General features: G+C 52.3%; 1 protein-coding gene across 6 annotated transcripts in view; it reads left to right on the forward strand.

Annotated features, from left to right (window-relative positions):
- Positions 1–24,141, forward strand: part of tnrc18 (trinucleotide repeat containing 18) — a 144,283-nt gene extending 120,142 nt beyond the window's left edge. For 4 of the 6 annotated variants that reach the window (XM_055651060.1, XM_055651059.1, XM_055651062.1 and 1 more), the window contains 8 exons: positions 2,263–2,380; positions 3,933–4,008; positions 5,619–5,727; positions 9,471–9,587; positions 10,532–10,720; positions 13,562–14,745; positions 15,971–16,207; positions 18,557–24,141. In XM_055651060.1, coding sequence (XP_055507035.1) covers positions 2,263–2,380; positions 3,933–4,008; positions 5,619–5,727; positions 9,471–9,587; positions 10,532–10,720; positions 13,562–14,745; positions 15,971–16,207; positions 18,557–18,763 — 2,237 coding nt within the window. In that variant the 3' untranslated portion in view covers positions 18,764–24,141. The remainder of the gene's footprint in view (positions 1–2,262; positions 2,381–3,932; positions 4,009–5,618; positions 5,728–9,470; positions 9,588–10,531; positions 10,721–13,561; positions 14,746–15,970; positions 16,208–18,556) is intronic. The other 2 variants (XM_055651063.1, XM_055651064.1) reach the window with 1 other exon arrangement.
- The last annotated feature ends 451 nt before the right edge of the window (positions 24,142–24,592 follow it).

Consider the following 24,592-nt stretch of genomic DNA (forward strand, 5'->3'; position numbering starts at 1 on the left):
TGCAGCAGCATCTATGGAGCGAAGGAAATAGGCAACGTTTCGGGCCGAAACCAGGGTTTCGGCCCGAAACGCCTATTTCCTTCCCCCCCCCCCCTCCAGCTTTCTAACCTTCCTCCACATTTATTTCCCTCTTAAACCTCACACCTCCCCCTGTAACCCTGTACCCTGGACTCACACCCCCATCCCTCCTCCCCTCCAACCTGTCCCCCCCCCCCCCCCCTTTCCTGCCTGGACTCACACCCCCATCTCCCCTTCAACCTGTCCGTCCCCACCCCCCTTTCCTGCCACTATCCATCTCCCTGGCTTCATAATCCCCCACTTGTCTAACCTGTCTCCCACCTTCTTCTCTTATCTCTGACCTTTATACCAGCCATCTGCCCATCAAACAAGTGCCGTTGCCCGTGCCGACCTATTACCAGCCGCGCTTTGTCCCGCCTCTCTCCCTTTCTTCTCCCCCCCTACAATCAAAGTGTCCCGACCCGAATCGTCACCTTCTCCACGTTCTCCAGGGATGCTGCCTGACCCGCTGAGTTACTCCAGCACTTTGTCCATTTTTGTGTACTAACCAGCACCTGCAGTATTTTGTTTCTTCACTTCACACTACCTTGTATGTCTGCCCGCTGCTGCCTCACAGCACCGGAGACCTGAGTTCCATTCTGACCTCGGGTGTGGAGTTTGCACGTTCTCCTTGTGACCACGTGGGTTTCCTCCGGGCGCTCCGGTTTCCTCCCACACGTGTGGGTTTGTAGGTTAATTTGCACTCTGTAAACTGAGATGGATTAGGAGGTGGTATAACATAGAACTGGTGTGAACGGGGTGATTGATGGTCGGCATGGACTGGGTGGGCCGAAGGGCCTGTTTCCATGCTGTATCTTTCAATCTTGTCAATCAAGTTTAATTGTGTTGAGTTTATTGTCACGTGCAGCGAGGTACAGCGAAAAGCATTGCCAGTGCTGTAGCGACTGTACTCTCGACCCGAAACATCACCCATTCCTTCTCCCCAGAGATGCTGCCTGTCCCGCTGTGTTACTCCAGCATTTTGTGTCTATCCTCGGCGTAAACCAGCGCTGCAGTTCCTTCCTACACACTTATACCAATATTCAATATCGCTCATGGCAATCAGGGGTGATGGGGAGAAGGAGGTTGGAGGGAGCGATGGATCAGCCATGAGTGAATGGCGGAGTGGACTTGATGGGCCGAATGGCCTAATTCTGCTCCTATCACATGACCGTTATGAAAAATCATATCCACTCTGACTCACCTATAACTTATGTTGATGGCAATCCGGGTAACTGAACAAATATATAAGTAGAGGAACCATTTTATAAAACACTAAAACGTCCAATAATGGAGGGCCTCGCATTATTGTAAAATGTTTTTAATTTTTAACTTGAAGATTATGGGAAACATGTCTTAAACAAGTGTTTTGATGGAATGCGTGTGGGAATGCGTGCGGGAATGCGTGTGGGACTGTGTGTGGGAATGTGTGTGGGACTGCGTGTGGGACTGCGTGTGGGAATGTGGGTGGGAATGCGTGTGGGAATGTGTGTGGGAATGCGTGTGGGAATGCGTGTGGGAATGCGTGTGGGAATGCGTGTGGGAATGCGTGTGGGACTGCGTGTGGGAATGCGTGTGGGAATGCGTGTGGGAATGCGTGTGGGAATGCGTGTGGGAATGCGTGTGCGTGTGGGATGCGTGTGGGAATGCGTGTGGGAATGCGTGTGGGAATGCGTGTGGGACTGCGTGTGGGACTGCGTGTGGGAATGCGTGTGGGAATGCGTGTGGGAATGCGTGTGGGACTGCGGGTGGGAATGCGTGTGGGAAATGCGTGTGGGAATGCGTGTGGGAATGCGTGTGGGACTGCGTGTGGGACTGCGTGTGGGAATGCGTGTGGGAATGCGTGTGGGCATGCGCGTGGGAATGCGCCTGGGAATGCGCGCGGGAATGCGTGTGGGAATGCGTGTGGGACTGCGTGTGGGAATGCGTGTGGGAATGCGGGTGGGAATGCGTGTGGGAATGCGCGCGGGAATGCGTGCGGGAATGCGTGTGGGACTGCGTGTGGGAATGCGTGTGGGACTGCGTGTGGGAATGCGCGTGGGAATGCGCGCGGGAATGCGTGTGGGAATGCGTGTGGGAATGCGTGTGGGACTGCGTGTGGGAATGCGTGTGGGAATGCGTGTGGGACTGCGTGTGGGACTGCGTGTGGGACTGCGCGCGTTCATCGTCCAGGAGGTTTCAGGAGGTTTCCTTCTCTTCCCACAGCCCCCCGCTCGTGTGTGATCGACAAGGATGAGCTGAAGGATGGGCTCCGGGTGCTGATCCCCATGGATGACAAGCTCCTGTATGCGGGCTACGTGAAGACTGTCCATTTTCCTGACATGTAAGTCTCCCCCACAGCGAGGGCATCTCAAACCTGACGACATGGCTTCGATCAGAGAGTCATAGAGTGATACAGTGTGGAAACAGGCCCTTCGGCCCAACTTGCCCACACCGGCCAACACGTCCCATCTATACCAGCCCCACCTGCCAGCATTTGGCCCATAGCCCACCAACCCTGTCCTATCCATCTTCAGTTTAGTTTATTGTCCCGTGTACCGAGGTACAGTGAAAAGCCTTTGTTGCGTGCTAACCAGTCAGTGGAAAGACTGTACATGATTACAGTCGATACGTCCACAGTGTATAGATACAGGATATAGGGAATAGCGTTTAGTGCAAGAGTATTAAGGGCCGGTCCCACCAGCATGCGACTCCATGCGGCAAGCGCGACCTAACATGGTCGCTTGAGCCGTACGGCCTCGCGGGGCCGGTCCCACTTCGATCGCCGGAGCCGTATGGAGTTGTGCGGAGCTGGTCCCGACATCGCACGGGGCTCTGGAAAAATGACCGTGTTCAAAAATTCCGCGCGGCAACGGCCTGCCGGCCCGCCGGCCCGCAGCTGCCTCGACGCCGTACGCACCGCCTTGACGGGTGTGCGCAGCGTCTCGACACCGTACGTCACGCGCGAACTTCCCGCGGACTTCGCTCGAACTTCATGTCACTCACTCGATCTCTGCGCGTGGGCCCCGTTTCTGGTTTGGTTGCGCTTGCCGCATGCAGTTGCGTGCTCGTGGGACAGGCCCTTTAGAGTTTGCACGTTCTTCCCGTGACCTGCATGGATTTTCTCCCGAGATCTTCGGTTTCCTCCCACGCTCCAAAGACGTGCGGGTTTATAGGTTAATTGGCTCGGTGTAAATGTAAAAATTGTCGCTAGTGGGTGTAGGATAGTGTTAATGTGCAGGGATCGCTGGTCGGCACGGACCCGGTGGGCCGAAGGGCCTGTTTCCGCGCTGTATCTCTAAACTAAACCACTTTAACTCTCCTTCCCATTCCCATTCCCATTCCCACACTGACCTCTCTGTCCTGGGCCTCCTCCATTGCCAGAGTGAGGCCTAGCACAAAATGGAGGAACAGCGCCTCATATTCCGCTTGGGCAGCTTACAAACCAAAGGAATGAACATTAACTTCTAAAGGACAGGCCCTTTAGAGTTTGCCCCCCTGCATCCGGGGTTCTGGAACTCCAGTATCTCCGCCCCTCCCTCCCCCCCCACCCCCCGGCGTACTAGGCGGAACGTTCCGGTAACGTCGGGCTCCTCTCGGAGGCCGAGATCTCTGTCGGTCCGGCAAAAACGGATAATCCGGCAAGGTTATGGAACCAAGGGTGTCGGAAAATCAGTGGCGGACTAAGGCTTCAAGTACTTCTGCTGTAGGCACAACAAGTGCTGGAGTCACTCCGCGGGACGGGCAGCGTCTCTGGAGAGAGGGATCGCGTGATGTTTCGGGTCGAGAACCTTCTTCAGACTCTGTCTGAAGTCCTCCTGCCGTGCGGTGAAATATGGGGTGAAATGTAGAGTTTCTGGAGTACCCGTGCCTGAGTGTGTCAATTCTTGTTCTAGCTACCGTGTGGTCGTGGAGGGAGAGAGGGGGAACCGTCCTCACATCTATTCATTGGAGCAGCTCCTGCAGGAAGCGGTGAGTGGTTTATTCACCTTCCCCCACGTGGCCATTGAAAGACCCAGGGAACTGCCGGACGCTGGAATCTGGAGCAAAAACACACACAAAGTGCTGGAGTAGCAACTCAGCGGGTCAGTCAGCGGGGACCCAACCAGGTGACGCAGTGGTAGAGTTGCTGCCTCACAGCGCCAGTGACCCGGGTTCAATCCTGACTACGGGCGCTGTCTGCGCGGAGTTTGCACGTTCTCCCCCCCGTGACCTGCCTGGGTTTTCTCCGACTGCTCCGATTTGCTCCCACACTCCAACGACGTACAGGTTTGTCGGTTAATTGGCTTGGTAAAATTGTAAATTGTCCCCAGTGTGTGTAGGGTAGTGTTAGTGTGCGGGCATCGCTGGTCTCGACGGGCCGAAAGGCCTTTGTACGCGCACTGTCATCTCCAAACTAAACTAAATCCGACAAAGTGTCTGAATCTTTCTGTGAAACCCAATGAATACTATACAATATTTATTCTATTAATATTAATCTATTACTTATTTGATTAATATTTACAATATTAATGAATACAAGAGGATGAGGGGGATTGAGAGAGTCTCTTGCCCGGAGGACACACGTTTAAGGTGAAGGTGAAAATATTTAATAGGAATCTGAGGGGTAACTTTTTCACACAAAGGGTGGTGGGTGCATGGAACAAGCTGCCAGAGGAGGTAGTTGAGGCTGGGACTATCCCAACGTTTAAGAGACAGTTAGACAGGTACATGGATAGGACAGGTTTGGAGGGATATGGATCATACGCAGGCAGGTGGGACTAGTGCAGCTGATTTTCAAAAGGGTGCCTATTAGCCAGACCTAAAAGGATCTGAAATTGGTTGATGGATGGTCAGCATGGACTTGATGGGCCGAACGGCCTGTTTTCATGCTGTATCTCACAAACTATCATGCCAAATTTTTTTTTTTAAATGCTTCCAAAAGTTGCCTGGTGTGTGCCAGAACTGAATGATTGTATGAATAAATACATTATTATCATTTGATGGCACCGGGCCTGTAGTCACTGGAGTTTGGAAGAATGAGAGGGGAACCGCATTGAAACGTACAGAATAGTGAAAGGCTTGGATAGAGTGGATGTGGAGAGGATGTTTCCACTGGTGGGAGAGTCTAGGACCAGAGGTCGTAGCCTCAGAATTAAAGAAGGAAGGAGATGAGGAGGAATTTTCTTTAGTCAGAGGGTGGTGAATCTGCGGAATTATTTGCCCGTGGAGGCCAAGTCAGTGGATATTTTTAAGGCAGAGATAGATAGATAGATTCTTGATTAGTACGGGGGTCAGAGGCTATGTGGAGAAGGCAGGAGAATGGGGTTAGGAGGGAGAGATAGATCAGCCATGTAGGCGATGGGCCGAATGGTCTAATTCTAGTCCTAGCAAACTTATGGCCTCATGATCTTGTCACATGTGACGAGTCACAGTGACATTCTTTGCTTGTTCACCCAAGGTATGCATATAGTTGCCACATAAAGGGCACAGACAAAGTCACAAAGTTTCCCCACACCTGGTCCTGAAAGGATCTGAAATTCAAACTTGGCTTTTTAATTTTGAATCTCGTTTCCTCCCTGATCTCTCTCTCCCTGACGCAGATCATCGACGTGAAGCCCTCCTCCGCGAGGTTACTGCCCGAGGGAACCCGTATCGCTGCCTACTGGAGTCAACAATATCGCTGCCTCTATCCGGGCGCCGTTGTCAGAGGTACCTGTCTCAGTCAATGTGTAAAAATAGACAATAAGTGCAGGACTCGGCCGTTCGGCCCTTCGAGCCAGCACCGCCATTCAATGTGATCATGGCTGATCATCCCCAATCAGTACCCCGTTCCTGCCTTCTCCCCATATCCCCTGACTCCGCTATTTTTAAGAGCCCTAACTTTCGGCCTGAAACGTTGCTTATTTCCTTCGCTGCTGCACCCGCTGAGTTTCTCCAGCAATTTTGTCTACCTTCGATTTTCCAGCATCTGCAGTTCCTTCTCAAAAAAATTAAACGCCAGTGTCTATGGAACCGATGCGATGCAATGCCGAGTTTGAGTGTAAACCATATTGTCCGATGTCCACAATAGGGCAGAGCTATAGGAAGGAACTCCAGATGCTGGTTTAGATCAAAGACAGACACAAAACGCTGGGAGTAACTCAGCGGGACAGGCAGCATCACTGAAGAGAATGAATGGGCGATGTTTCAAGTAGAGACCCTTCTTCAGAGTTACTCCAGCATGTTGTGCCTATCTTTGGGGTGGAGGTGAATGGGGCCACCTCTGGCTTCCACCTGTTTTAGCCTCGATCAACGACTAACTCTAAAGTCTTCCCAACATGCAGCATTTCAATAGACAATAGACAATAGGTGCAGGAGTAGGCCATTCGGCCCTTCGAGCCAGCACCGCCATTCAATGTGATCATGGCTGATCATCCCCAATCAGTTCCCCGTTCCTGCCTTCTCCCCATATCCCCTGACTCCGCTATTTTTAAGAGCCCTAACTATCTCTCTCTTGAAAGCATCCAGAGAACCTGCCTCCACCACCCTCTGAGGCAGAGAATTCCACAGACTCACCACTCTCTGTGAGAAAAAGTGTTTCCTCGTCTCCGTTCTAAATGGCTTACTCCCTTATTTCAATTCAATTCAATTCAATTCAACTTTAATGTCATCGCACAAATACAAGTATGAGTACAACGAAATGCAGTTTTGCGTCAGTCTGTAGTAGTTGTACATAAAGAAATTAAAAAAAAAATAGAAAGAGGGAAGATACAGAATAATTAAAAAATACAGAATAATTAAACAATGGGGATGGAGGGACCGGAGAAATCTATCGGCGGAACTCCGAGTTCAGCAATGTGATTGTATTGTTGTAGAAGCTGTTCCTCATCCTACTAGTACGTGATCTGAGGCTCCTGTACTGCCTCCCTGATGGGAGGAGGGCAAACAGTCCATGGTTGGGGTGTGAGGGGTCATTGATGATCTTCCCAGCCCGTCTCAGACACCGTTTTCGGTGGAGGGCATCCATGGCAGGGATTAAAACCATATAACCATATAACAATTACAGCACGGAAACAGGCCATCTCGGCCCTACAAGTCCGTGCCGAACAATTTTTTTTTCCCCTTAGTCCCACCTGCCTGCACTCATACCATAACCCTCCATTCCCTTCTCATCCATATGCCTATCCAATTTATTTTTAAATGATACCAATGAACCTGCCTCCACCACTTCCACTGGAAGCTCATCCCACACCACTACCACTCTCTGAGTAAAGAAGTTCCCCCTCATATTACCCCTAAACTTCTGTCCCTTAAACTTATATGGATGCTTTCAAGAGAGAGCTAGATAGGGCTCTTAAAGATAGCGGAGTCAGGGGATATGGGGAGAAGACAGGAACGGGGTACTGATTGGGGATGATCAGCCATGATCACAATGAATGGCGGTGCTGGCTCGAAGGGCCGAATGACCCCCTCCTGCACCTATTTTCTATGTTTCTACAAAACGTTCCCATTCGACTGTTTAATCCATCGGAAAGAGAAGGCGGAGTCTCGCTCTAATATCTCATCCGAAAAACAGATTGGTAATGCTGCTTTGACCAAGAATAAATCCCTTGTAAACGGCCACTTGGGAATGATACTGAATCACCGTGGCTCGATTCCTTGAAGTTCTTGTGAAATAATTTACGAAAAAATTAGCATCCACTTTAATACCACTCTGTTCAGCACTTACTTAACCCCGTCACATCGTGTATCTGAGCTACAATGAATCCCACATTAGAAAAAAAGGTCCTATTCTGGGGCAGTTCCCCTTTTCTCTTCTCTCCCAGTTGCTCCGTAACCTTTGCTCCGACCCATCGATGGCAGTAAATCATCGTTTAAGGAACTTGCACTTAACGCGGTGGCGAAGATGGTTGATTGACCCCCTAAAACTGACAGGGAGGTCCCCGACGCTTGTAAGTTTTTTCGCACACGTCGAGACGTTAGCTTTCGAGGCAGATTTATCACCCTGCTCTTGGATGTGAGTCGCAGATACATCACGGAGCACACTGACGTGGTGATAACTGCTATTCTCTAATTATTCCCATCAATCTGATCCGCCCTTCCCCCTTTTTATGGTGAGTGGGCAGGCATGGTGGCGCAGCGGTAGAGTTGCTGCCTAATGCCCCTGTCCCACTTAGGAAACCTGAACTGAAACCTCAGGGGACTTTGCGCCCCACACAAGGTTTCCGTGCGGTTCCCGGAGGTTGCAGGTGGTTGCCGGAGGTTGCAGGTGGTTGCCGGAGGTTGCAGGTAGTGGAAGCAGGTAGGGGAAACATAGAAACATAGAAAATAGGTGCAGGAGTAGGCCATTCAGCCCTTCGAGCCTGCACCGCCATTCAATATGATCATGGCTGATCATCCAACTCAGTATCCCGTACCTGCCTTCTCTCCATACCCACTGATCCCTTTAGCCACAAGTGCCACATCTAACTCCCTCTTAAATATAGCCAATGAACTGTGGCCTCAACTACCTTCTGTGGCAGAGAATTCCACAGATTCACCACTCTCTGTGTGAAAAATGATTTTCTCATCTCGGTCCTAAAAGACTTCCCCCTTATCCTTAAACTGTGTGACCCCTTGTCCTGGACTTCCCCAACATCGGGAACAATCTTCCTGCATCTAGCCTGTCCAACCCCGTAAGAATTTTGTGAGTTTCCATAAGATTGACTGACAAAAACCTCCGGGAACCGCACGGAAACGTTTGGTGGGGGCGCAAAGTCTCCAGAGGTTTCCGTTCAGGTTTACTAAGCGGGACAGGGGGCATTACGGCACTCGGCGCGCCGGAGAGCCGGGTTCGATCCTGACGACGGGTGCTTCTCTGTACGGAGTTCGCACCCGTTCCCTCCCCCCGTGACCTGCGTGGGTTTTCTCCGATTACCTCCCACATTCTAAAGGCGTACTGGTTTGTTGGGTTAAATGTTCAAGAAGGAACTGCGAGATGCTTGAAAATCGAAGGTAGACAAAAGTGCTGGAGAAACTCAGCGTGCGAGGCAGCATCTATGGAGCGAAGGAAATAGGCGACTAAATAGGAAATAGACAACGTTTCGGGCCGAAACCCGGAAGGGTTTCGGCCCGAAACGTTGCCTATTTCCTTCGCTCCATAGATGCTGCCTCGCCCGCTGAGTTTCCCCAGCACTTCTGTCCACCTCGGGATTGTAGGTTAATTGGTTTCGGTAAATGTAAAAATTGTCCCTGGTGGGTGCTGTGTCGTGTTGGCTGGGATCGCTGGTCGGCGCGGACCCCCGGTGGGCCGAAGGGCCTGTTTCCGCGCTGTATCTTTCAACAAAGCTCTACCGCTCCTCCTCCGCCCTACAGTGGCTTATAGCCACAACCCCCCCCCCCCCCCCCCCCCCCACGCGTCCGTGGCTTTGCTCCTAACCCTTCTCTTCCCCCCCCCCCCCCCCCCCTCCCCTCTGCTTCTCCGCTCTCCGCAGGTAGTCCGGACCCTGGCGAAGACGTTGACCTGATCACGGTGGAGTTCGACGATGGCGACACTGGCCGCATTCCCATCTCGCACATCCACCTCCTCCCTCCAGACTACAAGATTCAATGTACGTAACTCCAACGGCCTCCAGTTCAAGCCTCACCCCTTCACATACAAAAAAAAGGCATTCGGTGGGTGACCATAAGATCACAACCAAAGACCCTACAGCGAGCAAGATAGCCCGCTCGACGAAAAAGACGTAGTAAGGTCCATGGGCAGATTAATTTCCTTACCAACTGCATCACAGTATGGTATGGCAACTGCTCTGTCTCCGACCGGAAGGCATTGCAGAGGGTGGTGAAAATTGCCCAACGCTTCACCGGTTCCTCGCTCACCTCCATTGAGTCTGTCCAAAGCAAGCGTTGTCTGCGGAGGGCGCCCAGCATCGCCAAGGACAGCTCTCACCGCAACCATGGACTGTTTACCCTCCTACCATCCGGGAGGCGCTACAGGTCTCTCCGTTGCCGAACCAGCAGGTCGAGGAACAGCTTCTTTCCGGCGGCTGTCACACTACTCAACAACGTACCTCGGTGACTGCCAATCACCCCCCCCCCCCCCCCCCCCCCCCCCCCCCCGGACACTTATTTTTTTTTTTTTAATTCAAATCGTTTTGCTATGTCGCTCTTCCAGGGAGATGCTAAATGCATTTCGTTGTCTCTGTACTGTACACTGACAATGACAATTAAATTGAATCGGAATCGGAATCTGAATCTGAATTTACGGCCCCCATTCCCGTAACCGGCTTCCGTCTCCGCACCAAAGATCCCAATAGCGGAGCAAAGATAACCAGCGCTGGTTACGGAAACATCCTCGTAAAAATCAAAAGTCATTTGGTAAAAAACTTCTCCTCGTTTCCAGAATTATAATTGATTAACACAAACTGTTCCCCCACCCCCCCCGGCAATGTTGATCACACCCCGGCTGCAAATCCTCCCCGTTTACAGCCCAGCGTCCCCTTTCTTTGGTTGCCGTCAGGAGTAGCACACATGTTAAAAGTGCTATGTCTGTCAGTGTCTGATTCAGAGACTGGCTTCCTCTTTGCAGGTGCCGAACCCTCGCCGGCACTGCTGCTGCCCGACACCAAGAGGCAGAGCAGGAAGTCCAGCAGAGACTCCACCGACACCAAGGAGGCCCTCGGCAACGCCCCGGCGACCAAAGCCAAAGGCCGCGGCAGGAAGACGTCCATCAAAGGCAAACCCGGTAGGTCGCTCCTTCACCAGGCTCCCCCATTGACCCGCTAACCTGTCAGAAGAAGGGTCTCCAGTAACCATCTCTCTCTCCCTTCCCAATTCTCCGACCAGTTTTACTGTCTCCGACTACGTTTTATATCTGTTTGCTTTGCTGTTGCCTTCTCCCATCGAACAGTGATCTCCATCCCCTTTGTCCTGGTTTCACACCTTGCCCTTCCTTACCCATGTATCTCCCCTCTCCTCTGAAGAAGGGTCTCGACCCGAAACGTCACCCGTTCCTTCTCCCCAGGGATGCTGCCTGTCCTGCTGAGTTACCCCAGCTTTTTTATGCCTATTTCCCTTGATTGGGTCTGGTTGAGATATACAGTGCAGAGACAGGCCCTTCGGCCCACCGAGTCCATGCTGCCCACCGATCCCCGCACACTAACACTCTCTCACGCTCACACCAGAGGCGATTTTCTACTTTTATTTTTACCGAAGCCAATTAACCGACACGCCTGCACACCTTTGGAGTGTGGGAGGAAACCGGAGCACCCGGAGAAAACCCACGCAGGTCCCAGGGAGAACGTGCAAACTCCGTACAGACAGCGCCCGCAGTCAGGATCAGACCCGGGTCCCTGGTGCTGTGAGGCAGCGACTCTACCGCTGCGCCACCGTGCAACTGGCAGTCCTGCGCATCCTTTACACAATAGACAATAGGTGCAGGAGTAGAGGCCATTCGGCCCTTCGAGCCAGCACCGCCATTCAATGTGATCATGGCTGATCATCCCCAATCAGTACCCCGTTCCTGCCTTCTCCCCATATCCCCTGACTCCGCTATTTTTAATAGCCCTATCCAGCTCTCTCTTGAAAGTGTCCAGAGAACCGGCCTCCACCGTCCTCTGAGGCAGAGAATTCCACACACTCACAACACTTTGTGAGAAAAAGTGTTTCCTTGTCTCCGTTCTAAAGAAAAAGTGTTTCCTCGCCTTTAATCCTTTAATCCGGACAAAATTACGAGAGCGCACTTGACATCCCCGCTGGTCCAGCGAAAATGTGGCGCCCAGGCCCGGTGTCACGGGCTGATCCCGGCCCCATCGGGATTTTTCTGCGGCCGATGGGCGTGCGGAATTTTCCCCCCCTTACGGCCGGGACTCTGGAAGCTCCGGTACTTCCTGGTCCCACGGCCAACTTCCCCGGCGAACCTCAGCCCCTCCAAGGCCGTGGTCTCGGTCAGTCCAGCAAAGGCTCTGGAACCAAGTTGCCTAAAAACCCGCGATGGACCCGTATAGGAAAGTGGCCGACGATGCAACATGGAAGAGTACAGCACAGGAACTGGCCCTTCGGCCCACAGTGTTTGTGCTGGGACTGATCCCGTCTGCCTGCCTAAGATCCACATCACTCCATTCCCTTCACTTCCACTGGTCAGTTGTAATGTGACAGAGGAAACCGCAGGTGCTGGTCTAAACCAAAGATAGAAACAAAATGCTGGAGGAACTCAGCGGGACAGGCAGCATCCCTGGGGAGAAAGAATGGGTGACGTTTCGGGTTGAGACCCTTCTTCAGACTGATGCCAGGGGAGGGGGAGATACATGGGTAAGGAGGTGTAAGGTGTGAAGCCAGGACAAAGGGGATGGAGATCAGGGAACATGTAGAATAGATCATTGCTCCCTGGGAGAAGGCAACAACAACGCAAACAGAGATAAAACAAACTCGGAGACAGTAACACTGGCCGGAGAACTGGGAAGGGGGAGGGGTGGATGGAGAGAGCTGGTTACTTGAAGTTAGAGAAGTCAATGTTCATACCGCTGGGGTGTGAGCTGCCCAAGCCAAGTATGAGTGATAATAGTTTTTTATTGTGCAGTGAAATTATTTTGTTGGCCAGCAGTTCAGTAAAGTATTGCCTTCCCCAAGCACCATCCCCGACTGATACAAAGTGTGTAGAAATAGTCGGCGGAGACCGCATGCAGGAGTCGCCAGGTCGTGGCGCTATTTCCGACATCATTCCTGTGTCAAAGGGAAAGATGTTGATGCGGGGAGTCTGGAGTGTTGATTGAGTTTTTGTTTTACAGATGCAGTCTAAGGGGCCTGTCCCACTTGGCCTTCATTTGCATATGTAAAATAGGTCGATGCGTTGTAGTGTAATGAAACCCTCGCTCGCCACCTGCGTGACGTGTTGTGTACTCGCGCTAACACACGGGCGCCGCACACGCTGGCGTCCCGACGTCTCACCGTGGTGACGCATGGCAACGTCACCGTGCCTCAACGTCCGTAACCATGCGTCGACATGCGCCGCGGGGAATTCTCATTACGTCACGCGCGCCAGACGGCTGTGCTGACGCGGGATTTGCGAGCGACGTCACGCATTACGACGCGTCGACCTATTTTACATACGACGCGTAAATGAGGCAAATAACGGCCAAGTGGGACAGGCCGTTGACTCTTCAGCCCAGCGAGCCCACGCCGACCAACGATCACCCCCTTTACACTTGTTCTATGTTATCCCGCTGTCGCATAAAAACTCCCCGCACACGTTTACAGAGGCTACGACCACCTACTGTCCCGCACGTCCGTGGGATGCGGGGAGGAAATCGGGGAACCCGGAGGAAGTCCACGCAGTCGCAGCGGGGAACGTACAAACTCCACACAGACAGCAGCGGGGAACGCCTGTTGGTCGGCACGGGCAAATCGGGCCAAAGGGCCTATGTGCAGGCCCTATCAGAGGGGGGTTTGGCATGGGCCTCATGCCTGTCTGCTTCAAAGGGATCTTGATTTGGGGGCCTCTAAAATTGAGATTGGCTTGGGCCTGTTCGTCTGGGCCTGCCCACGTCCATCCTGTGTGACTCTAACTCCCTCTTATCTTCCCATCCAGGGCCAGACTGTGCTTTAGATCAGGCCGCTGTTTCTGGCCTGGTGGAAGGTCAGAGCGTTGCGGAGGGTCTGTGCACGGCAGGCAGCAAGGCCGCGAGGAAGGGCCTGCAGAAGGGGAGTGCGGCGGGGGCTTCATGCTGGCCCACCAGGGAGAAGAAGAAGAAGGTGGCCAAAGGGAAGGTCAACATAAAGCCAATCTCCGTGCAGCAACCTCCCGCCTTCCCCCCGCCCGCCTTCGTCAGCGCCCAGACCGCGCAGACTCACGGCGATCCGCCTGCCCCGTCCGACTCCTACGCCCCCCCTCCCGACACCACCGCTGCCAGGCCAAAGGTCAAGAAGGGGAAGAAGGCGGAAGAAGAGCCTGCGGAGTTTGGGAAGGGGCCGCGGACACAGCTGGAGTCGGACGTCCTGGTGAAGCTCGACCACGAAGGGGTGATGTCCCCGAAGAGTAAGAAGACCAAAGCCATGATGATGGAGGAGCAGAAGGCAGAGGCCAACCTGCCCTCTTACCCAGCGGGCAGCGAGGTCAAACACAAACCCTCCAGGACTAAAGCTGCCAAGAAGGAACCCAACATTGGGCCCACCTACACTGGCTCTGACACCATGGCCAAACTGAAAGTCAAGGAGAAGGATGAGGGGGAGAGTAGCAGCAGCAGCAGCAGCAGCAGCCCAGAGTCGGATGGTGAACACAAGGGGCGGAACGATGGCGGCGGCGTGGCGCGGGGAAACAGCAGCACGGCCAGCTCGCGGGCATCGTCTCCCGTGTCTACGTCCTCCTCATCCAGTTCTTCATCCTCTTCCTCATCCAGCTCCTCCTCCTCTTCCTCCACCTCCTCCTCCTCCTCCTCCTCCACCACCGACGAGGAGGACTCCTCCTGCAGCTCGGACGAGGAGCCGGCTTACCGGCCGGCGCCGGGCCCCGGAGTGGTCGCAACCGCCAGCGCGGGGCAGCCGCAGCCCCCCGAGCCGCAGCCCCAGTGCCCGCCGCTGCCCCCAGCCCGGAGGCAGAAGGCGCAGCCCAGCATCGACAACAAGAGCAAGGCCAAGAAGCGGGACTCCGTCCACCTGCCCACCACCAAGGAGCTGGCCAAGCGTCAACGTCTCCCCTCCGTGGAGAACCGGCCAAAGATCGCCGCGTTCCTGCCCGCCCGCCAACTCTGGAAATGGTTCGGCAAACCCACACAAGTAAATACCGTTCAAAAACCCACCCCACTTAGCAGGATGAGAGGGCATCTTATTGAAACATAGAACATTATTAAAGGTCGAGGCAGGAAACATCTTCCCGATGTTGGGGGAGTCCGGAACCAGGGGCCACAGTTACAGAATAATGAACGGCAGAGATAGATGGAGTAGATGTGGAGAGGATGTTTCCACTGGTGGGAGAGTCTAGGACCAGAGTTCACAGCCTCAGAATTAAAGGGCGCTCTTTTAGAATGGAGACGAGGAGGAACTTCTTTAGTCAGAGGGTAGTTAGAGGGCTGTGGAGGCCAAGTCAATGGATAGAGAGAGATAGGCAGAGATAGATAAATTCTTGATTAGAACGAGAGCTAAGGGTTGTGGGGTGAAGGCAGGAAAATGGGATTAGGAGGCAGAGATCAGCCATGATTGAATGGCGGAGTAGACTCGACGGGCCGAATGGCCTAATTCTACTCCTATAACTCATGAACTTGTGAACAGTTGGGGGAGTCCAGAACCAGGGGCCACAGTGTAAGAATAAGGGGTAAGCCACTTAGAATGGAGATGAGGAAACACCTTTTCACACAGAGAGTTGTGAGTCTGTGGAATTCTAGGCCTCAGAGGGCGGTGGAGGCCGGTTCTCTGGATACTTTCAAGAGAGAGCTAGATAGGGATCTTAAAGTTAGCGGAGTCAGGGGATATGGGGAGAAGGCAGGAACGGGGTACTGATTGGGGATGATCAGCCATGAACACATTGAATGGCGGTGCTGGCTCGAAGGGCCGAATGGCCTACTCCTGCACCTATTGTCTATTGTCTATTGAACACTGGAAATGGCTCGATTGACAATGGACAATAGGTGCAGAAGGTAGACAAAAATGCTGGAGAAACTCAGCGGGTGAGGCAGCATCTATGGAATGAAGGAAATAGGCAACGTTTCGGGCCGAAACCCTTCCGGGTTTCGTCCCGAAACGTTGCCTATTTCCTTCAGGGTTTCGGCCTGAAACGTTGCCTATTTCCTTCGCTCCATAGATGCTGCCTCACCCGCTGAGTTTCTCCAGCATTTTTGTCTACCTTCGATTTTTTTCCAGCATCTGCAGTTCTTTCTTAAACATAGGTGCAGGATTGTTTTGTATTAGTGCATCAGCAGCCTGTGATTGAATTACAAGGTGCGGCTTGATGCGGCTGCACAGTGGGGGTAGTGGGAACGCCGTTACATGTCTCATCTTTGTGCAGAGGCGAGGGATGAAGGGGAAGGCCAAGAAGCTCTTCTACAAGGCGATCGTCAGAGGCAAGGAGATCATCCGCCTTGGAGACTGCGCCGTCTTCCTGTCCGCTGGGCGACCCAACCTGCCGTACATTGGCCGCATCCAGAGCATGTGGGAGTCCTGGGGTAACAACATGGTGGTCCGGGTCAAGTGGTTCTACCACCCAGAGGAGACCAACCTGGGCAAAAAAATCAATGACGGCAATGTGAGTCTCACAAACAATCCCTGCGGTCTGTCCCACTGTCTCATCCATGTCTCACCCGACCCCACCCTCACCCTCACCCATGCCCCACCCTCACCCATGCCCCACCCTCACCCATGCCCCACCCTCACCCACACCCATGCCCCACCCACACCCACACCCCATGCCCCACCCCACCCTCACCCATGCCCCACCCACACCCATGCCCCACCCCACCCACACCCATGCCCCACCCACACCCACGCCCGACCCCACCCTCACCCACACACCCATGCCCCACCCTCACCCATGCCCCACCCTCACCCATGCCCCATCCCACCCATGCCCCACCCCCACCCACACCCATGCCCCACCCCACCCACACCCATGCCCCACCCCACCCTGCCCACCCCACCCATGCCCCATCACCCCACCCATGCCCCACCCTCCCATGCCCCACCCTCACCCTCACCCACCCATGCCCCACCCTCACCCACACCCATGCCCCACCCTCACACACCCATGCCCCACACCCATGCCCCACCCTCACCCATGCCCCACCCACACCCATGCCCCACCCACCCACACCCATGCCCCACCCTCACCCTCACCTGCCCCACCCCATGCCCCACCCTCACCCAACCCATGCCCCACCCTGCCCCACCCTCACCCATGCCCCCACCCATGCCCCCACCCACCCCCCCCACCCACCCAACACCCATGCCCCCCCACTACACCTCACCCATGCCCACACCCACCCCCCACCCCATGCCCCACCCACACCCACACCCATGCCCCACCCTCACCCCACCCACGCCCATGCCCCACCCACACAAGTTCGAATCGGGAAATCTCGGTAGAACTCTTGAACTACCTGCTTGAACTCTTGAACGCCTGTTTGGTGGTGAGTAGTTGCCCAAAGAGTCGTACCTTTTTCCTGGTCACCGCTGCATTTTCAACATTTTGACGTGAGTAGTTGCCCAAAGAGTCGTACCTTTTTCCTGGTCACCGCTGCATTTTCAACATTTTGACGGGTGCCGGCAAGTCGCCGAAAAATTTGCGTTAGTGGGACAGGCCCTTAGTGGACATAGAGGGAGTACAGAGGCCAATTAACCTACGATTGCAGCGTATGTCTAAGGTGAACTGTCAGGGTACTACGGGCTAATATGGCCAGGGTCCTGGCAGTGAAGAAAGCGAACGGTATGTTAGCATTCATAGCAAAAGGATTTGAATATAGGAGCAGGGAGGTTCTACTGCAGTTGTACAGGGTCTTGGTGAGACCACACCTGGTGTATTGCGTACAGTTTTGGTCTCCTAATCTGAGGAAGGACAAGGCATAGAGGGAGTACAGAGAAGGTTCACCAGACTAATTCCTGGGATGGCAGGACTTTCATATGGAGAAAGACTAAATAGACTCGGCTTGTACACGCTAGAATTTAGAAGATTGAGGGGGGATCTTATAGAAACTTACAACATTCTTAAGGGGTTGGACAGGCTAGAATCTGTGGAAATCTCAGCCACAGAAAGTAGTTGAGGCCAGTTCAAGTTCAAGTGAGTTTATTGTCATGTGTCCCTGTATAGGACAATGAAATTCTTGCTTTGCTTCAGCACAAAGAACATAGTAGGCATTGACTACAAAACAGATCAGTGTGTCCATATACCACAATATAAATATATACACACATAAACAAATAAACTGATTAAGTGCAAATAGCAGATAATGGGCCACCAATAATCAGAGTTTTGTCCGAGCCAGGTTTAATAGCCTGATGGCTTCAGTGGCTATATTTAAGAGGGAGTTAGATGTGACCCTTGTGGCTAAAGGGATCAGGGGGTATGGAGAGAAGGCAGGTACAGGATACTGAGTTGGATGATCAGCCATGATCATATTGAATGGCAGTGCAGGCTCGAAGGGCCGATTGGCCTACTCCTGCACCTATTTTCTATGTTTCTATGTTTCTATGAAGGGCCAAATGGCCTGCTCCTGCACCTATTGTCTATTGTCTATGGAGCGAAGGAATAGGTGACGTTTCGGGTCGAGACCCTTCCGGGTCTCGACCCGAAACGTCACCTATTCCTTCGCTCCATAGATGCTGCCTCGCCCGCTGAGTTTCTCCAGCACATTTGTCTACCATCTGTCCTGTATTAATGACTCCATGTACAGTGAAAGTACAGTGGCTTGCAAAAGTATTTCATACCCCTTGAACTTTTCCACATTTGTCACGTTACAACCACAAACGTAAATGTATTTTATTGGGATTTTATGTGATAGACCAACACAAAGTGGTGCATAATTGTGAAGTGGCCCACTGCTGCACCTATTGTCTATGTTTCTATGTTTCTCTCATCATCTTCCTCCCTTCTCTCCCCCAGTGTGCTCTGTACCAGTCGTCACACATCGACGAGAACGATGTACAGACCATCTCCCACAAGTGTCAGGTGGTCAACCTGGAGCAGTACGAGCAGATGGTGAAGACCAAGAAGTACCAGGACAGCGAGGACTTGTACCACCTGGCGGGCACCTACGAGCCCACCACGGGCATGATCTTCAACACGGACGGCGTGCCCATCATCTGCTAGGGGTGGGGGGCGCGATGCCGAGCGCCAGGACGACGGTCCGAACGCGGAGAGAGAACGAGCGGGGAGGGGGAGGGGGAGTGGGGGACGAGCCACCACGCCAGGAAGATGATGGTCGGCCTTCCCAAACCCTGGCCCCGCGGCCTCTGCTTCCCGAGAGCAGGCGACGGTCAAGGGCGCTCCTCGCAGCTCGGGGGGGACGGGTCAGCTGATCTCCAGTCGCAGCAAGCAGGACTACCCGCCGGCACCAGGATGGCGCGACTCATGCACTTAATACTGAACGAACGGGGGGGGGATGGGCACGACTCTTGTTGTAGCCTGCGACACCTTTGGCAGTGTGACTGGGCATCCCTCCCCCACTGCCCCCTGGGCACTGGTCATAAGCTTGGATGGAAACTGTCCACTGGACTCCGGTACCTATTCAGGATGGAGACGGGGTCACCCAAGCACAGAGCATGTCAATAAACGAGAGAATCAAGACTTTTAGAAGAGATAGCATATTAGTGTATTTTTGTACGGTGAAGATCGCTTGCCCTGCTGCCCGACCTAGTCGAGTTGGGACTGGGGGTGGGGTGGGGGGGGAAGTACGTTTATGTACAGTTTGCAAAACGGTCTACTCATGTCGTGTATCAAATGTCCACGTTGTGTGAAGCAAGAGCTATCGGAGAGATCGGGGAGCGGATTGAGCTCCGTTTACAGCTGGCGAGATCAATGAACTGCGGAGGCCGGGCGGGCTGGTGTAAAATTGGCCGTGGAACCAGAGTGGCGACAGTGGTTGTTGGAGAGCACTTATTCACTGCCGGATGCCTTCTGTGGAGAGCTGATTGCTGACAATCGAGTAAGGAGGGGAGGATTTTCACATTGTTTTGATGTACATAGATACTTATATATGTTGTACAGTTGATGGCAAGTAACCTTTGCATGCCACTTGCAGGGAACAGCGGGCTGCAGCGGTTCACGTTGAGGAAATGTGAACCGCATGCACTCGAATCCACGTCCGTGGACCGACCGACAGTAACAATGCCTCGTTCTCACAGTGCCCTATTCTAGAGACGGACCCAGAAACTCAGTGGGGCACCCGGGGCAAAATCTCTGGAGAGAAGGAGTGGGTGACGTTTCAGGACGAGACCCTTCCTCAGACTGCAGTTCCTTCCCACACAATGATCTATTCTCCATTTTTACCTCGGTCTCCGTCCCCCTTCCTTCTCTCATTTTCACGCCCCTCTCACCCGTCCGTATCTCTCGTCTCCCTCTGCCCCCGACTCTCGGTGGGAAGGCCGGTCTCGAACTCTCTGCCTCAGAGGGCAGTGGAGGCCGGTTCTCTGGAAGCTTACAAGAGAGAGCTAGATAGGGCTCTTAAAGATAGCGGAGTCAGGGGATATGGGGAGAAGGCAGGAACGGGGTACTGATTGGGGATGATCATCCATGATCACATTGAATGGCGGTGCTGGCTCGAAGGGCCGAATGGCCGACTCCTGCACCTATAGTCTATTCTCTATTGACCCAAAACGTCACCCATTCCTTTTCTCCAGAGATGCTGCTGCTTGTCCCGCAGAGTTACTCCAGCGTTCTGTGTCTATATCAACAGTGTACACTCTTCATTGTAACAGTGCAGTGTGTATCAGGAGTGTAGTTGCAAGCCCAGTAGAGCAGCTATCAACATTAAAGCCCAGCCCCGTCTAAAACTCATCAACTCCCCCAATCGGAGATTATTTAGCCTCATTGCTAAGTATTTCCACAAAATACATACCTCTGAAATGAAATATTGTCGGCACTTGCGTCAAATAACATTAGCAAACATTGCATACACCAAACGATTGTCCATTGAACAGATTACTTCATTTGAGATGAAAATTCGTTCAGGTTTGACATAAAATTATTTGGTTTCTCTGGCTCCAAAGGACATTAAAAGCGTTGAATTTTAGTGGAATTCAAAGCGAAGGTTGTTTCAACAAATAAAAAGTTTTCCAGGAATGGTTTTAACCCTTTGTTTAAAACAAATCAAATCATTTCACCTTTTAATTTAACCCATTGTAGTCTCTGAATTAGTCCCTGACGAAATGCATTGCGTTTTGAACTGGACATTTTAGTTGTGAGGCAGAAACAAAGGAACTGCAGATGCTGCAGATGCTGGTTAATACACAAAAGGACACAAAGTGCTGGAGTGACCAGCAGGTCGGGCAGCATCTCTGGAGAACAGGTGATGTTTTGGGTTGGGAACCCTTCTTCAGACTAGTCTCGGGAGTCTTCAGACTTCATCCCCCCCCCCACCTCCCCTACAATCAGTCTGACAAAGGGTCCCAGTCTGAAACGTCACCTGTCCACGTTCTCCAGAGATGCTGCCTGACCCAAAATGCTGGAGTAACTCAGTCGGGGCAGCCAGCATCTCTGGAGACATTTCGGGTCGAGACCCTTCTTCAGACCCCGTAACGTCACCCATTCCTTCTCTCCAGAGATGCTGCCTGTCCCGCTGAGTTACTCCAGCATATCCTCGGTGTAAACCAGCACCTGCGGTTCCTTTCCCAACACACGCTGCCTGACCCGCTGAGTGGCCCCAGCACTTTGTGTCACTTGTCTGTGATGTTACCGTGCGCCACAAGGATGTTCAGCCGTGATGTTCAATTAATGTGCAAAGTTGTTCAAAATGACAATGGCTGGAGGCAGCACACGGGCAAAGCTTGCCGTAGCCTCTGTACTTTTTTCACCTGTAGAAGTGGACCCAGACTGTGAGGCAGGTCTTGTTCAGAGGAGTGTTCAATAGCAGGCGGCTTTGACAGGATATAGTGTGCACTTGTCACTATAGCGACCGTGCCTGCACCGTGAGTTAGTCATTATGATTAACTGCGTTTTAATTAACCTCTAGATTCCCCAGAAGCCACAGTTACTATTTTAATTAACGCTGTGATAGATTGGCATTCAGTGCAGGGCCCCTGCTTGCAAATCCCGCGTCTCGTATCGGCGTCTGTGAGTTCATCGGCGTTTTGCATTTCAAGTGCGGTCGTGCAAGTTAAACGCGCACACACGGGGCGGGGAGAAATCAAAGACTCTGAGAGCGTTTTTATTTTATTTTTTCAAACGGGGGGGGGGAAATAATTAATTAATGATCTCTACACAGACACAGTGGCAAAGCAACAAAGGGGGAAATGCAATGGACATTTGGCATCACAAAGTGTAAAGCACTGCTCTTATACCCAGGTGTATACAAGGCAACAAGAACAATGCCTCCCCATGTTAAATCATGCCCCTGTATTTAATGAAAGTCTCCACTGCTCTTTACAGGACTGGTTTGTGAGGATTGTTTCTCTGGAGTTTAGAAGGATGAGAGGGAATCTTATAGAAACTTATAACATTCTTAAGTGAGACATGTTCCCCACGCAGGAGGCATGTTCCCCATGTTGGGAAGAGTCCAGAACCAGGGGGTCATGGTTTAAGAATAAGGGGTTGGCCATTTAGGGCTGAGGTGAGGAAAACTGTTTACACCCAGAGAGTTGTGAATCTGTGGAATTCTTTGCCACAGAAGGCAGTGGAGGCCAAGGCCTAAGAGGGAGTTATAGAGCTCTTAGGGCTGACGGAATCAAGGGATATGGGGAGAAAGCAGGAACGGGGTACTGATTCTGGATGATCAGCCATGGTCACATTATGAATGGCGGTGCTGGCTCGAAGGGCCAAATGGCCTACCCCTGCACCAATTGTCTATGTTTTCGAGGCATACACAACACATGCTGGTCATGCCTCATCAGTTTGGATTGAAGCTCTGTCCATAATCTAATATCATGAAAATCCCCCTTTTTCTTTTCAAAAAAAGATTTAAAAATACAAAGGAAAAACAATAATTTCCGTGTTTCAATCTGCCCTTGGCATGACGTGTTCAAGGACCACTTTGCGGAGGCCTTATACCCTTGCTTTCTGTTTTGATCTGTCCTTTTCACACCTTACGAGCTCTTTGTACCATTCCATATCTCTAGTTTCCCTCCCACCCCCCACCCCCGACTCTCAGTCTGAAGAAGGGCCTGTACCTGAAACGTCACCTATTCCCTCTCTCAAAGGAGATGCTGCCTCTCTCGCTGAGTTACTCTGGCACTTTGAGTCGACTAGTTATTGAATGTTTTTAAAGTCCACCCAGTCGGTCTTCTCAGCCGTCAAATCCACTGAGCCTGCAAACGCCAACCAGCCTGTGGGTTAGTGACGTTTTGGGGGGCAGATTCCCCAACATAAATGACTACAGATTGGGTAGTACAGTCGGGCTGAAGGTGACATTTCTCCACCAAAATGGTTAATGAATAGAGTTTAGTTTCGAGATACGGCGCAGAAAAAGGGTCTTCGGCCTACCGAGTCCACGCCGACCATCGATCGCACGTTCACACAGTTCTATGTGTTCCCACTTTTAGAGGCACAGATTTAGAGAAATGTCACATGGAAACAGGCCCTTTGGCCCTCCGAGTCCACACACAGCGACCAGCGATCACCCCGTACACTAGCACTATCCCACCCACTTTACGGACAATTTACTGTAGGGCCAATTAACCTACAAACCCCCACGTCTTTGAATTGTGGGAGGAAAACGGAGTGCCCGGAGAAAACCCACGCAGGTCACGGGGAGAGAACGTGCAAACTCCGCACAGACAGCGCCCGAGGTCGGAATCGTACCCGGGTCTCGGGCGCTGTGAGGCTATTCCACCACCCCCCCCCCACCACCAGATTTACCAAGGGGACACCTCAACGGGAGAAGTCACGGACACAAAACTACCTTCAGCCGAATTCCGAACCTACTGATATTTGCACACCGATTTTGCAATCAACGTGTTGTTCCAACACAACGCAAGCCTCCAGGGCCACATGTAACCTCTGGCCTTATTTGGGGGCGGCCTACTTCAAGAAAACAGTTTTTAAAACGACGACACTTTAAAACCCTCCAGCAATCAGTTTCTGCAATAAAATGGAGGATCGCGTCTGGAGAGAGCCACTACATTTGTTGTTTTTTGAGAAAGAGCATTGGAACAATCAGATCACTACCTAGTCCTAATCCTTCTCACCTCCCCCCCCCCACCCCCGCCCTCCACACACACACACAACTCCTATGAAGGAAGAACAAGCCCCCCACGACCTAAAACGTGCAATACTGTTGAGTGATTGGATTCTCTGGACTTTACTGCAAGTGCATGACAATAGATTATTTGTGATTTTTATGACCACCATTGAAGTGGACAAACCTGAGCAGGCAGGAGGCTGGTCCACTGTTGGTCCTTGCTTAATGGTTGTCCTTCCACAGTCAGTGTGTACACGGTTGTGTGTAAAACAGTCTAAAGGGGTTTAAAGAGATTATTTTGGGAATGACAAAAATAAGCATTGAACCATTTTGTAAATGAGCTGTCCAGGGGGGGGGGGGGGGGAGGGGGGAAGGGAGGAGGGGAGGAGGGGAGGGGAGGGGGGGGGGGGGGAGGAGGGGAGGGGGGGGGGGGGGGAATGTGGGGACATAATGTTTCCATTCTGATTGTACAAACATTTAACCTTGCGTGTGAAATGGGGGAAACACTAATTGTGTATAAAACTCATGTGGAACTTTTTATTGAGACGTCAGAGTTTTACAAAGTGTTCCTTTTGAAGCATTTTAGTAACTCAGATTTTTATACTTTATTCATCAATAAACAGAATATAAAAAGAAACATGTTTGGCCCGTGTTTGTGTGTGAGTGTGGGTGTGAGTGTGTGTGTGTGTGTGTGTGTGTGTGGGTGTGTGTGTGTGTGTGTGTGTGTGTGTGTGTGTGTGTGTGTGTGTGTGTGTGTGTGTGTGTGTGTGTGTGTGTGTGTGTGTGTGTGTGTGTGTGTGTGTGTG

The sequence above is a fragment of the Leucoraja erinacea genome, chromosome 20 (genome assembly GCF_028641065.1).
Source record: "Leucoraja erinacea ecotype New England chromosome 20, Leri_hhj_1, whole genome shotgun sequence".
NCBI classification, from domain to species: Eukaryota; Metazoa; Chordata; class Chondrichthyes; order Rajiformes; family Rajidae; genus Leucoraja; species Leucoraja erinaceus.